The sequence below is a fragment of the Thunnus albacares genome, chromosome 1 (assembly GCF_914725855.1).
Source record: "Thunnus albacares chromosome 1, fThuAlb1.1, whole genome shotgun sequence".
NCBI lineage: Eukaryota > Metazoa > Chordata > Actinopteri > Scombriformes > Scombridae > Thunnus > Thunnus albacares.
In genome coordinates, this window is record NC_058106.1 from 35,676,001 (window position 1) to 35,691,246 (window position 15,246).

The window sequence follows — 15,246 nt, forward strand, 5'->3', positions numbered from 1 at the left end:
TTAGTTTTAATCATCCACATCCAGAGATAATGTGGTTTTTTTTACCTTGGCTATGTCGTTGATGAGGTCCTGATAGCGGTTCTCGGGGTGAACCTTTCCCAGCTCCGCCAGCCTCTGCAGGTTACTCTTGATCTTGTCTTTCTTCCCCTGCAGCGTCAGGCTGTCGTCCACCACCGGTTTGACCTGCTTCATCTTCTCTGGAGTCTTGGCGTCTCGGATGGCTCTCCTCTGCATGGCGCGCTGGTACTCGGCTTCCTGTCACCCAGGGAAACGAGATGGATTACAGTTATTATATAAAAAGAGCTCAAAACCGTATAATTTATTTAAAAACCTCTGTTAGCAAGAGCGTTTATTTACTGCACATAAAATTTGAGAGTATGTTACATTTTTTCACCATGTTTTGTTTCAGCAATACATAAATATATGATCTATTATGCTAATTTGTTGTATTTGTGGTAAATAAAGACCATGCTGAAGACAAATGTTTGCAGTAATATACCCGTCTTCTGTTTTAATTGTATTATTAGTAGTAATGTTATTTAAAATTCCTCTTTTCCTATAAACTTAGCTGCTTCTGTTGGGAAAGACGATGTCGTCATAGTACAAGTTGTAATTTTTAAAAAAATTCAGTTAGCACTTCGCTGCCCGCTTGAAAAGGAAGTAGAGCAACTTCTTCCTGTTTTCAGTCATAAAGCAATCCAGTAGATTTCCACCCAGATGAAATATGCTGAGTAGACACAGATACCAGCTGCTGCAAATCATTGATGTTCAGCGCAAAAAAACCCATAAAAAGTTCTCTCATTTCTGACCTGCTCTGTGCCGGCTGTTGAGTCCAGGATCTCAGTCAGAGTCTCTCCTGGCTGGAACCGGATCACATCCACAATGAGCCTCTTGGTGCTGAAAGGAGATAAAAAAAGAAATCTGTTGATATTTCTGAAACAATCACTTGAATTTCTTAAGCTTTGAATCTACAACTTACTTGAGCAGGAGGGTCTTGGCGTTCATCTCCACATTGGCCTCACCGGGGACGTCGAATTTGTTAGTGAGTGTGAGCGAAACCTCGGTCTTCCCCATCAGCTCCTTGTTGGGATCGTCAGGAGGGAGAGGATTTTCACCTGAGTGCGACATAGTTGTAATAACAGTCAGCTCAAAGTATCAGATCATAACATACTGGGTTGGTTTCTGTTCATAAATGCTCTCATCTAATCTACCACCCGTTTCGAATCACAAGGTTCCTGCCAGGACAGATAACTGGAGCGATTTTTGGATCCTTGATTCAATTTAGTGCACAGCGTGAAGTAGAAGGGAACTCCTGTGTGAAATAGGATGATGTGTGATGTCACCTAAGGGTATAAGTTCATCTTTTTTTTCCTAATTATACACTCAAAAAGCACCATGTGATAAAAGTCAAATCAAGGAGGCTAAAATAAGCTCTGAGCAAAACAAAAAAAAGTAATAATCTCAGGTAAAGTGAGAATATGACTTTGACTTTGAAAGTGAACATTACTAGTCTACCGCTCATGTCATACATTTTCATTTTTGTTGGTTTGACAGGAACCACGCTGACTAAAAGGCACGTTTAGTCTGTGCAACAACAGTCAGATGTGTCCAATAAAATCTGTGTCAGACTGTCTGACATCAATTTGAGCCCCTCAGATTGCGCAATGAATCTGCGGTGAGTTGTAAATATTTAAAAAGGAAATGAGAGCAGAGGCAGACCTTGTGCTCACGTCATCCGTCTGTGTTGTTTTATGTTTTGAAAATGCAACTAAGCAAAGAAGGTTTTTCTCCATCGAGCCTCACAAACTTCTTTTTTTGTTGTAGTTTGTGTGTGTGTTTGTATTTTTTGTCTTTATATAAAAAACGGCATTTAGGAAATGTCGCACTGCTCAGCGTATTAGTATTCTGCATGTCGTATTCTGATTGGTTGGTTTGTAGATGTGAGTCATAGCAGCAGTCACATTTATGTGAGAATTCGGCTCCAGATCTAGCAGCACTGTTTTAGATTGAAGATTTGATCTTTCACGATTGTCAACTTTCCTCTCATACAGCCAAGAAAACCTTCCCTGCACTCTGCTCCACTCACCGATGAGGGACTCCACGGTGGGAACCTCGCCCAGGTCCTCCAGCAGCTCATGGATGGGGTCATTGTGCTCTGGAGCGATGGCGTCCTGATGGTCCAGCAGCAGCTAACAGTAAACCAGTCAAGCAGTTAGTCACGGATGACAAAACATCAACAGTTTAAGTAGCGACTGACAAGAATATTTGTGTTTGTGCCAGTGAGCAGGCAGTGGGAGCGATCTGAGAGTTCAAACTCACTGTGTGAGTGTTGATGATCTCTCCGATGGAGATGTAGATGACAGGTTTGGTGACGGTGACTAAATCAGAGTATTGATCCACGTTGAACTTATCTTCCAGTGAGTGAACGTCACACGCTGCCAGGAAGAAACGCCTGCGATGGAAGATGGAAGCATAAAGTCAAACAAGTCAAGAGAGACCAAATATAATAAGAAGACGAATAAGGAAAGAACACTTGTTTCATATTTATATATAAAACATCACACCTGAACTTCTGATAGGACGCGCTGAGATATTCGTTGATGGGATTGAGGTGGGCGTTGTCTCCCAAGAACATCTTATTGGAGGCGGCGTGCTGCAGCATCTTGGCGACGGATCCCAGGTTTCGTCGCTGCTCGGTGGTCAGCTGACCACCCGCCGACATCTCAATGATGTCAAAGGCATCAGGTGCCACGATGGCTGGGTTCATGTAACGGTAATATAAGAGGTTCCCAACAATCTGAAATCAAATGACTCAGTTACTAATGATCATGATCATAAAATAAGGCATATTTTTCATAATTTATGGCCCATTTTGGGGTGAAATATATTACCAATAATAGTATTAACATTTATAATTTTAAGTAATTTATCAAACTGTTCAGACAGGAATAAAATTATATTCAAAAGGTCCTGCATGATGCAGCCATCAACATAAGTTAAACTGAATTAGACCAACAAACAAACAATATATTTATTTTTACTTAACGTGCATTTTTTTGTAACACAATAAAACGGTGTAAATTAAATCTTCTTGTCATAGTTTTATTTTGGGATCACACAGATTAATCAGGAGTGAAATGAGTTGAGATCTGTTTTAGTAGCTGCTGCTGCGAAAATGAGAAAAGAGAAAAGCTTTTGAACATTAGGACACAGCTTGTGTAGGATGAAGAGGAGAGCCGGAAGAGTGGCGAGGCTCACCTTATAGGTCAGCAGATAGAGAGAAGGAGCACACCACCACCCCGACAGAGAGGCTGGAGCTGGTTGGCGAGGCGGAAAAAAAGCAGAGAAACAGGAGAAAAGGAAGAAAAACAAAGAAAAGAAATGAATAAGAGACAAAGCAGGGAGAGCCAAGCTGAAGATGAGAAGGAAAAGAAGTTGTTCAGTGAGGAAGGGCAAGAGAAGAGGAGCAATGCTTGTCCAACTCGTCAGGATTAAAGGGTTAGTTCAACCAGTTTTTAACAGTATTTTTTTAATCATAGTATTACTGCAAACTGTCTCTATGAAGAAGGATGTGGCCATCAAAGTTGTCATTAAAGTGATCTGAATCTGAATGTAAGTTTTTGATGTTATGAGCACCACAAACCAAATACCATCCGCTATTTTGTAGCTGCAGCACAAGTCTGAATGTCAGAGATCAAAAACCCTTCAAACTGAAATCATCTGCATGTGTAGATACAACTAGATACACTAAAGTGAGAATTGGGAAAATGAGTTTCGTGGATTGACCGTTTAAAGACCGTGAAGCGCAGAGTGACTAACATTAAGCCTACAAATTAGAAATGCGAACCTTGAGGAGCTCATCCTCTGTAGAATCCGGGAACTTCTCGTGGAGGGTGTCCTTCAGCACCTTGGAGATGAACCGCATCCCGTATCTGTCGGACAAACCGTCACAGACATCACAGCGTGAGACGGAAACAAACTAACTTAAGTCTGTAAAAATGTGACCAATGTAGGCGGTGACGCTTCAGAGAGAAACTTACGGTATTTTATCCACCGAGACGATGATAGCAGACAAGAATTTGTCAGTGATCGTCTTCATGTTCTTGATGGAGGCTTCCAGTCTCGTCCTCACCTCCTCGTGGGCCATCGCCTGCTCCGGAGTCACGTCATAAGGCAGCTTACTGTTGGTGGAGGAAAACAAGAGGAATCAGTGTTTATCAGAAAGGGGCACTCTAGCGATGTAGTAAAGTTTGGGGACTCTTAGATTAGGATGGTTGAAGCAGCAGAGGCCGAGATATCCTGACTGTAGTCCATCAAGTTTCAAAAACACTATATCCGACATCTCCTCACCTTTCATTATGGCTGCCCACTCCTTTGTAACCCTACACCTTTGTTTTTTAAATGGAGGCTTTGTGTTTAAAAATTGAAGTCACTGTGATAACCTCTGTGACATCATCACGGCTATTTATTTCCAACTTTGGATAAGCTCCCTCCAGAGCCCCACAGGAGACATTATGCAACTGTTTTCACAGGCTGAGAAGTACTCGTCATGACGCTTGCATTAAACTTCATGTGTAAAATCAGTGAAGTGACCTTATAACAACATCTGATGCTTGTTTTGGCTCAACTGTGAGCTTTAGCCTTGCAGAAAAATCCCCTTCTACAACCAAGATAAATATTCTGTAATCTAGAGGAATTTACTGGCATCGAACAAAACAAAATTGCAGATACGGTATGCAAAAACTACTAGATAAGATTTCTTCAAACTCGCATATAAATCAGACCACAACAAAACAAAACCTGACTACAAAACTAGCAAAATATACGCAGTGAAGATTTAGAAATTCAAGATAAAAATGTGTCTACATTATGTCTTTTTAATCTGATTATAGATCTAAAGATTGTCCCATGTAGATATACAGTTTTAGTAGTGAAGACTGCATCATTAACCATTAATAAAATATATAAAAATATATTTGCAGTGTTGTTTTTGTCTTTCATAGTTTTAAGATTGAAGTGCCATCTAGTTTTCTCTTTAGATTATTTATTTTTGTAAGAATATAAAATGACTTAATCATCCTGAGAGAAGATATTAGGACTTTCTTGAATTAACAGTGCTGATGTGATGTTGCAGAATGTTCTTATACATGGATCATTATGTAAATTCATAGTAAATAAATCAGACAAAGTATCTGATTCATGTATGTATCCAGTATCCGCCTGCTGAAGAAGAAAATGCACAAACACAACCTCATCTCCAGCTCACCTGGCCTCTCCGGTCTGCGTCTCCATCTGGTTGACCCAGCTCTTATAGATGTCCACGGGGTCGGTCTTGATGTTTAGCGTTTTGTCATCCATGATCTCCTTGACTACCGGCGCCAGGATCTGCCTCAGCGCGTTCTGACCCCGGGCACCTCGGTGGAAACTCACAACCATTTTGATGACGGTGGGGTTTCCTGTGACGACCTCCTTCATCTGGTCAACTTTCGACCTAAAAGCGACATTTTTAATGTGTATTTATGAACCAAACCTTATCTGATTTAAACCTGTGGTTTCAGTATCTGTCTCTTACTTGATCTCCTCCTGCAGGGCAGTTTTGAAGAGCTTGAGCAGCAGGTACTCCTCTCTCTGGTTAGAGGCGTAGTTATACAGGGTGAAGATGACAGAATCCATGAACTTTGTGGATTTATTCTGAGGCATCTGGAAAATCAGCTTGGCGAGATACGTGGGATTGGTCTGAAAGCAAGCAGAAATGTAGTTAGAGAGGTATCAATGACCCTAAATGAGAGATAATTAAAAATCCAGAGACAATGCAATCAAAGAACAGTGGCAGGTGTACTGTAAAGTTACCTGTAAGAGGTAGAAGAGGTACTGGTAGGCTTCCAGTTTGACCCTCTTCTCCTTGCTGAGAGCCTTCAGGCCTCCTCTCTGTTTGTTCATCATCATCATGTCGGACAGCTGGCCCTTGTTCTTCTTGGTCAGCTTCTTGCTGTGGGAAACCACCTCCTGCAGCGTGATCTTGTTCTTCACCAGCAGGCCGATCTTGATGTCCATCAGGTTCAGGTCGTTCTCCAGCTGCTGATTGGAGCGGATGTTGGTCACCACCTCCTCGCGGAGCCTCATCAGCTCCAACTCCTCCTGGAAGTCCTGGTCGCTGTGATCCAGCAGGTGGACGAACTTCCTCACCACCGCCATCGGAGGATCCGCGGCGTTGACTGTGTGAGGACATTTTTGGGACATGAGAAAGTCACGCAACCAAATAATGCATGAGCGTGTCTTGGATCAAAGTGGGGATTCTACTTACTCAGCGTCTTGTAGTCGTCCCTGGCCTTATTGGCTCTAATGAAAGCCTGAATCTTCACCACGTCATTGATCTGCAATATAAAACAGTAATCATTAGGTGGATCAATAGTCCATGTTATGTGGAAATGACTTCACACATGTCAAGAGTGCTAAATGAGTCATTTGCCTCCTTCAAACCCCCAAAGGACCCGGAGTAAATGTCAGCGGATGTGTCAGGGGAAATTATGTGACATGATTTAAAGCGTTCATTAGGTAACAGGATATTTGTTTTGTGATTAAAAAAAAAATTACAATGCCTTCTCTTGGTGCTTTGAAATGGGCCAAAACTTAATTTGTAGCTACACATAAGGAGGGTTTACTCACATGATCATTGAAGTACTTCAGACGATCCTTATACTTCTTACGAGCTTGGTGCATCCGAACCATCGCTTGGATCTGAGAAACAATAAATCCTTTAGTCTAAACTGTATGTACAGTAAACACTACTGATAATATTCATATTACTGACATAACATGATCATTTCACCTTGACAGCATCTCCACTGTGGTCTTTCAGGTACTGGTTACGGTCTTTGAACTTCTTCCTCTGTTTGTGGCCCTTCCAGTGAGCCTGAAAAAAAAAACCAGATTAACATTTAATGAGCCTCAAACAGTGTAATAATAAATCCTGATAGACTTTAACCTTTAGAAAAGGTGCAGGACTTATATGTATAAACTCAGGATGATGTTTGTATAAAGGTCTAACTCACCTGTATGCGAGTTACAGCTGGTTCTTGGGATTTCAGGAAGTTCATCCGCTCCTTCAGGCCATTCCTCACCAGGTAGCCACGGCAACGAGCTTGCAGCTTGGTAATTAGAGTCTCATTGGCCCGCCACAGCTGCTCTCGATTGTAGGCTGTGGTTACCCCAGAAACCACCGACTGACAGGGAAAATAAAACGACCGGTTTAATGCTGTGTTAAAAAGCTACGACCCTGCAGTGTTGCGCAGAGACAGTAACATACCTGGATGTCCTCCTTGTTGAGCTGGGTGTTGTTTGTTACGAAGCTCTCCGGCTGCACCCAGGTGCCCTCCTTGGTCTTCAGGTTGTAGTAGTAGTTGTGTCCACCCTTCACCCAGTGCTGCACCCAGTCGCTGCCATTATCACCTGGACAGAGAGAAGAAGGTGCAACTTGATTGAGTAACAAGAGCCATCATCCCTTTATTTTCAGCTAGTTTCTGTAATGTAATGGATCATAGCAGCTAAAGGTATCAGTGTAACCTTAAAACACTGGAAACCACAGAAAAGATGCATCAAGTTTCATCAAAATTGTACAGACACAGCAACCGTCACCTTTCTGATGGCATTAACTACAAAGTTGTGATAAATACACTCGTCCTTTACTTTATTCATCCCTAAATTTTCTGCTCACCTTCTTTCTTTTTGTCTTCTTTGATCTTGGCCAGGTCGTTCTGGTAGGTCTGACCACACTCAGAGGTGACTCCGTACAGTCCTGCCCCGGCGTTACGCAGAGCAGCCAGAGTCTGAGCTGCGTCACCAGTATCCACCGCCTCATTGATGGCCTGGATGGACTGCGAGACTGCAGATACAAACACAAACATCAGCCTTCAGTCCTCTTTGCACTGTCCTAACATATAAGGAACACCGGCAGAGGGGGTGTAGCACATGTTTGCATGTAAAATGGGTTTAAAGTGTGTATTCGTACACTGTAAGGCTTCCTTTGTGTCCTGGTTAGCCTTCAGAATAGCATCCTGGATCTCATCCAACCACAGCACAGCAGAGGGGTCCTGGGTCTCCTGGAAGGACACAAGAAAATATGTTCAGAAACTAACAGCGGCACAGCGAGCACATGCACAAACTCACACGTACACACTCTAATCATGGTTGTATCTCGAATGGAAAAACGTGTGATTCTGCACGTCTGTATGCTTTCTCTTCCAAATGCTGGTGATTCAGGCCAAATTTGCACTTTTTTTTTTTTTTTTTTTTTAATTTACAAATATTTCACTCAAAATACTACTGGATGGTAAGTAAAAGATACAATAATGTGTAGCCAGGAACGAGTAAGAATACAACTAGAATACAACTGTCATTCTTACATATTAAGAAGAATAATAAAATTAGATTATTTTTAATGCCATATCCCTTTCTGTGAGAAAGGTTATATGGTGATATTGTAATCTTGGTTCTTGAGCCTGCGGGTGTTGTTGTTGTCAGTATTATTCAGCTCTGAAATACATTCAACCTTCGTTAACGTTGTTATGTTCGGTGTCTGTTGAAACTCTTTGCCAGATAATCAGCATGAGCAGCACACAGCAGGCTGAGATGTTTGCTTCATTAGCAGCATTTCTGTACTTGTAAATATGATCAGTTACAGAACAAATACGTCCATCCTTCTGGCATGGGTTTTTTTTGGAGAGGCTTTGACTGATTTTAATTCTCCCTGCCAATTCTAAGAGTATTTAAACCAAACTCCTATAACACATAATATCTACAGTACAGGCTTCTTTTGGTTTGGCTAACAACATGTTAATATATTATAAAAATAACACGTCAGACTTTGTAAGAGATAGAACGATGAAGTCCTAGACTTATTGGCTGAGCTGGTCAGAGCTGTGCTGCAAGGAACACCTGATACCTACATAAATATATATATTTAAGCACATTAATATAAATATTCTGGTACCAAGTGCAATAGTGCTGTAGCTGTAGTGATTTTATTGATTCCATTGGTGTTATTGTGTGTTTTTTTTTGGGGGGGGGGGGGGGGGTTGTTTTAATGCATCAATGATTATAAAGGTATGTATGTAAAGTATGCAACAACACTGAGCCCAAGAAAAAGTTCCCTGAGGGGACAATAAAGTATATTTTATCATAAAAAATCAACTTATTAAATTATTGCACATGGAAGCGGACAGAAATGAGAGGAATCACATCCACCTACACATTATTAACCTTCAATATACATTTGTGGACTGTTTGTTGATGAATTGCTACCTGGCTTATTTATTTCCACTACAGTCGGTGATTTCCTTCTACATTTCTCAGAACGACCTCTACAACACTTCCAGAGAATAAGCATGGGCCTCAAAGTGTGCTACTCCAGCTGTGGGTTAAATGTGTCCATTGTATGATCATGCCCTCACCCAGTATACAAATCACAACATCTTTTGTAGCTGCAATGCATTCTGGTCTAATTTTCTGCCACTGCGGGTGTTCTCTGTGTCTGTGATGAATGTCTACCTCTTGTTCTTTGATTATGGAGGACAGACACGTTGCATTTTAAACATTTAACTCACCCTGTGGCTGGTGGAAATACATGAACATGCTGTCACACATCAATTACATTTGGCCAGTCATCCAAAAATACACCAAACTGTAGCACAAACAGACCTAAAAAATGCAACATGCGTCACAAATGGATGTTTTTTTAATAGCGTTTCAGTGGGGATTTTTCCTTTATGTCATCCGATTCCATTTGCTCACCAACCGGACGACAACTAGACCTCAGTAATGAATTCATCACTATGTTATTACGAGCTGTAGACATACTTAACCGCAACCAGATGGCGCACTCTGCCTCTATATAAAGTTTGTGGCAGCAGGTTTCTACTTGCTTCTGCTGCTGCTGCTGCTTTCTAGAGCCCAGTAAAACAGGCAATTCATTTGGTTTCAGCCTCCCCCCTCCTCTATGTGTCCCGCCCCTTCTTGTTGTGCTGCAGGGCAGATGAGAGGAGGTGTGTGTATATGCATGTGTGTGTGTGTGAAAGGGGTGGGCGAATAAGACTGATACCCGATCTTGAAGATTTCTTATGCAAGGGGAGGAGGAGGAGGGGGGTGGGGGGTAGGGGGTTTGGCAGCTAACATCTGCAGTAGCATGCGCCGGGAGTCTAACGAGCTCCATCTTTATAGTAAACAAAGCCGTACCTGGGCTGAGCGTTGATTAGTGTTTGTATGTTTGCACTTGGCGCTGTAATTGGTATTTGCGAGGGATGAGTCACAGCAGCTGGCGGGAGGTGCTAGACAGGGTGTGGTGCCAGAGTGGGCAGGGGACTGGAGGACAACTTGGGCGTAGCTTGCTATAGCTCATCACACTTTAGAAACACACATCATGGAAAAAAAGAGGAAGTGAAAGCTGAGGGGGTTGGGTAATTTATAATTCATCTTTCTGAACTTTTCTTTTTGTGCAATACCTCGTTTTCTTTTTCTTTTTTTTTTAAATTTCCGTCAAAACCATGAGCTCATTCATACATCTTTAGGCACATGGGAAACCTGCATATACGGAACAAAGCATGACTTGACTGAAATGTATAGAGCCTGATACAGTTTTAGTTGTGATTGTTGCAGCTACAAAGTCAAGTGATAACCATCTGATGAGGCATAGTAGACTATATTCAGCTTGTTAGTCAGCAGAGTCTGGGCAGAACTTCCTGCTGTTTATCTAGGCACAGCCCTCAGCGCACAGTCAAAGCCAACTTCTGCCTGACTGTCTTTTTGACTAACTGTTCTAATACTGCAGAGCTAATGAGGCGACACCAAGAAGCCCGTCAAAATTGAACCGGAGGCGAAATAACGAGCTTCTTCTCCTCACTCCCCTGGACTTAAATCACCTGGAATCACCCCTCTTGGAGCTTCACTACATCTTCACGCTCTCCTGAAGTCAGTCACCTCTGATCTGTTGGGGGAATACCTCATCAAGCCTTTGAAATCCAACAGGAAGCTTCCAGCGCTATAAGCACTTCCTCTTTCTTGAGCTCATCACCTCAAATAGCCACATTCACCAAATCAACAACCACAGGATGGTGTGTGTGTGTGCCCGTGCCCATGCCCCTGGGCCCATCTAATGTAGTGGTCAGCTTTCTGCCCTTTTATGGAAGCAAACGACTGAGGCCTGGCTTGTTATTTCCTATGCCTGTGAAATAGGCAGGAAAATAGTTTGCTTTTTTTCCTCTCTTTTTTTTAAATATTTTTTTCTGGGTCCTGTTCTGAAAACACGACGACTTCCCACATGATATATTCAAGGATTTAGATGTAACAGATGGCTGTTGACATTTCAAACAGTGTGGGCAGTGACCGAGTATTTAGAAGTCTAACCTTGATAAGGCACTTTCTTTATCTGTATTTACATAAGCTAAAAACAAACGCAGTACAAAAATGGATACACTGAGAATTATTCTCTTCACATCCCTTGTTCTTAAAAAAAAAATCTGTCTTCCAGTTTCACCAGCAGGTGTGGAGTTCCCATACAGCTTTTTGCACTGTGTTCCTGCTGTCTGACCTCACCTGCGGCTCAGTCGCCCTTCGTTTCTCCCTCGACAGGAAAACAACCCAAATATGGTGCCGTGCTGGTGACATCATATGCAAATTTCCAGCACAGACATACGAATACAAGAAGCACATTCATCAGCTTGCCTCACTCAAGTTATGATAACACAGGCAAATGAGTCAGAGAGAGCAGGCTGCTTTCGAGAAAGACTAGTGTGTTTAGATCACGTCCTCCTCTGGATTCATGAGATCCACCAGTGACATCAGGGAGTGTTAAAAAGATAGGTCAAGCCTCTGAGAGCTTTAAGGGGACCTATTATGCTCATTTACAGATCTATATTTTTATTCCGGGGACTCCACTAGAGTAGTTTTGCAAGATTCACATTTCAAAACTCAAACTTAAAACTCCTTATTTATCTTATACTGTTCCTTTGTGCAGCCCTTCAGTTCAGCCTGTCTCTAACAGGCAGTTTTAGTTCCTGTCTTTTCAAGGCCCCCCTCCAAATGAGCCCACTGTGTTCTGATTGGCGAGCTTTCCAGAAGCCCGCCAAGGGGTAACTGTATCAATCGTGTTAAGTTACCGCTGATGCAAACCCGACATTTCCTGCTTTACTGTTTCATATTAAAAGCTTTTAAAATGACAAAATAACAGAAGAATTTTATTGTGACTAATTTACAGGAAATTAAACGTGTTCTTTACCAAATTAGCGGCGCTTCGTTAGCAGCGCTTAAAACCAGTCGACACAACAACGTATGGAGATATTTGGAGCTCTTTGTTCAGCGGATCAGTTAGAAATAAGGCAGGGAGGAATAGTATAAGCAGAAAAAGCCACAGTGATGACGATGTGTGATGAAGAGCTGCAGACCACACTGCCCTGCTGTGTAAGGGAGTCACGGCTCGGCGTGACTACCCCTAAAACACTGGAAAAACACCATAACGTTAGCAGAGCGCAGCAGTGAACCATATAAAGAAATCTGTCACGAGTTGACGTCAGTTCAGGCTGAAAGTAGAAAAAAGCGTTCAGAACAGTCTGAAGCCAGTGCCTTTTGCTCCCAGTGATTAATTCTACATACGTTTACCTCATTATGTGACACTTTGGCCGCGTTTAATATGAATATCCGACATTGTAACATTATATATATATATATATGACTGAAAATAAGTAAAAGCATAATAGGTCCCCTTTAAGAGACAGAGAGAGCGAGGAGGCTCAGACATGCATGTCCTATGCAGATGTATGACAGGAAGTGAGTGGGGGGAGGAAAGATGATCACACCATGACATCAGCAGTCTGGTCAAGTCATGTGGAGCTCAAAGGCCTGAGTCACACGGAGCCATCTGCAGCCCTACATGTGTCTGGGATCCCTTTGGCTATGACTAAATATTCACAATAATATATCTATGCAGCATTGGGGTGTTACAGATAAAGTACTGCATTTTATTTAAAACCTTTAGGTGTCACAGTAGATGTGCACCTAACAGATAGCAGCCAAAGCTGATGAGTAATGCTGAATAGTATTAACTGTGAAGAGTGTTGAGGTGACAAGGGCAAAAGTGATGAATCTGATAACCTAATAATATTTATATAAAGGAATGAAGTCATTATTTGTTGACACTTCAATACTAGGTGCTAGGTGCTAACACCCTCTATGCTCCTTCCTTATCAGAGTATCAGAGTAACCACAACAACCTGCAACTTCAGTTCCTACTGTGACAGAAATGTGATATGATGTGTTCACAAGTTAAAATGTGAACAATACACTCGCTAGCCATTTTATTATGTACACGTGTACAATCTACTGTACAGTAATGCATTTAATCAGTTTTTTTCTTTGAATATTTTGTCCACCTCATTTACAGACACAAGGGGGGGAATATTAGCAAAACGAGCTATTAATTGTGCGCACAATTTATTATTTTGAGTGCCTAGATTAAATAATGTGCACAAAATTTTGATTCAACTGGAAAATTACTGGTGTGCATACTGTTATGTTGAGTTTTGTGTCATGATAAACCTGTCATATAATAAATATATAGCTTTCATTAACAGAAATATAAAACTTTATCATATGTCCAGTCACATTTAACCCTGACAGCTTTCACTAGCAGTCATAAGTCAGGATGTAACTGTAGCCAGGCCCTGTTTGCATAAAGTGACTGACTCATATTTACATAATGCTCACCTGAATACTAGATACACATAGAAAAGCAAATCACAAACGGACAAAGAGAGAACAGGATGTATACACAATAGCCTGGTTGGACTGAATTCTCATCCGAACCTCGTACTCATGTTATAACCTGAACATCTATTTTCTGAAACTATCTTTCTACAGCCGCTGTCAGAGAGATTCACTCCTCCCGTATGTCTGTGTCTGTGTGTTTTGTCTTACGTGAGCCTTCTCTCTGCGGGCCTCCAGGAGTTTATCGTGGTAATGCTGAGCCACAGACGGGTCCACATCGGTGAGCTTGGCTGAGGGGTTCTGCAGCATGGCGAGGGTCTTCATGGGATCCCCTTCATCCAGGGCCTCATTGATCCGTCCGATAGCTTCAATACCTGCAAACACACGAGCAGACGTACAGATAGACCTCATTAACACTCTGTGGGTTAATGATTACAATATAATATGAAAGGATAGGAAAGAAAAAGACTATTGTAATATCATTTAAACAATTTAAGATTTAATTCTACTTAAATGAAGCAGGAAAAAGTTACTTTTACATATCCTGGGTTGGTTTTATGATTAAAACCTACCTGTCAGCACATAAACTAATATCTTATTATGAGCTTTGCTGGTTTTGCTTGAGAATATTTATTTTTTTTTTTTTTTTTTTTTTTTTATTGTTTGTCAGATTTTCCACATAAAATAAGGTCATAAAAAGTAAAACAAGACAAAACACATAAAGAAAAACAAACACACACATAGGAAAAAAATAAACTATATATACAGTACATAGTTCATTAGTTCAGGACACTGTCATACATAAACTACATTTCTTCATCACTTCATCAGAAAGTACAGTCAGTAGAGTTACTTGGTATCCAGACAGCGCATAAAGCGTCCCCACATTATTTAGAATATTTGTAAGTGACCTTTTGCAGCGCGTGTCTACTTTTCCACAGCCAGGCAGCGTGGGAGGGTTTTTAGCCATTGAGTAACAGTTGGTGATTCAGATTTTTTTCCATTTAAGTGCAATACGATATTTTGTCAGTTGGATACAAACACTGATCGTTTTTTACCTTTTGACAATTTCATATGACCAGGAAAGAGACTCAGGATGCAAAGACAGGGGGCAGACAGGTAATGTTAAAGAAACATCTGATATGGATTTGATGAGGATCTCATTGGGATCAAAGTCATCAGTGTGTACTGTATGCGTTACTTTTTATTGATCATTTCATTGATTATTTGGGGGGTTTGACAAGTGAATGGCTTCTTACGTTCATGCTCCTCCTGCACAGCCATGTTGACCTGGTCGATACAGGCTTGAATGTCGTTCCATGTCAGATAGGCAGAGCCTTCCTCTCTGGCTGCTGCCTTAAGACGCATCAGCTCATCCATGTACCTGAGGAACACACGGGTTCAGCGCCACATCAACAACCTGCCTGAATCCATTCAGTAAACACATAAAACACCTCAGACAGCACAAAGACAACGTGACAACGTCTTCTGTTG

General features: G+C 41.5%; 1 protein-coding gene across 1 annotated transcript in view; it reads right to left on the minus strand.

Moving 5' to 3' along the window:
• The window catches only part of iqgap1 (IQ motif containing GTPase activating protein 1), a 51,013-nt gene that overhangs the window by 4,418 nt on the left and 31,349 nt on the right, over positions 1–15,246 (minus strand). Inside the window, exons 14-33 of the mRNA XM_044356632.1 lie at positions 15,012–15,136; positions 13,963–14,126; positions 8,009–8,099; positions 7,715–7,882; positions 7,307–7,449; positions 7,053–7,223; positions 6,830–6,913; positions 6,667–6,738; positions 6,305–6,374; positions 5,851–6,215; positions 5,573–5,736; positions 5,267–5,491; positions 4,041–4,181; positions 3,848–3,932; positions 2,565–2,797; positions 2,320–2,452; positions 2,087–2,189; positions 980–1,115; positions 810–897; positions 46–255 (exon numbers count right to left, since the gene is read on the minus strand). Of these exons, the coding sequence (XP_044212567.1) occupies positions 46–255; positions 810–897; positions 980–1,115; positions 2,087–2,189; positions 2,320–2,452; positions 2,565–2,797; positions 3,848–3,932; positions 4,041–4,181; positions 5,267–5,491; positions 5,573–5,736; positions 5,851–6,215; positions 6,305–6,374; positions 6,667–6,738; positions 6,830–6,913; positions 7,053–7,223; positions 7,307–7,449; positions 7,715–7,882; positions 8,009–8,099; positions 13,963–14,126; positions 15,012–15,136 (2,971 nt within the window). The remainder of the gene's footprint in view (positions 1–45; positions 256–809; positions 898–979; positions 1,116–2,086; positions 2,190–2,319; positions 2,453–2,564; positions 2,798–3,847; positions 3,933–4,040; positions 4,182–5,266; positions 5,492–5,572; positions 5,737–5,850; positions 6,216–6,304; positions 6,375–6,666; positions 6,739–6,829; positions 6,914–7,052; positions 7,224–7,306; positions 7,450–7,714; positions 7,883–8,008; positions 8,100–13,962; positions 14,127–15,011; positions 15,137–15,246) is intronic.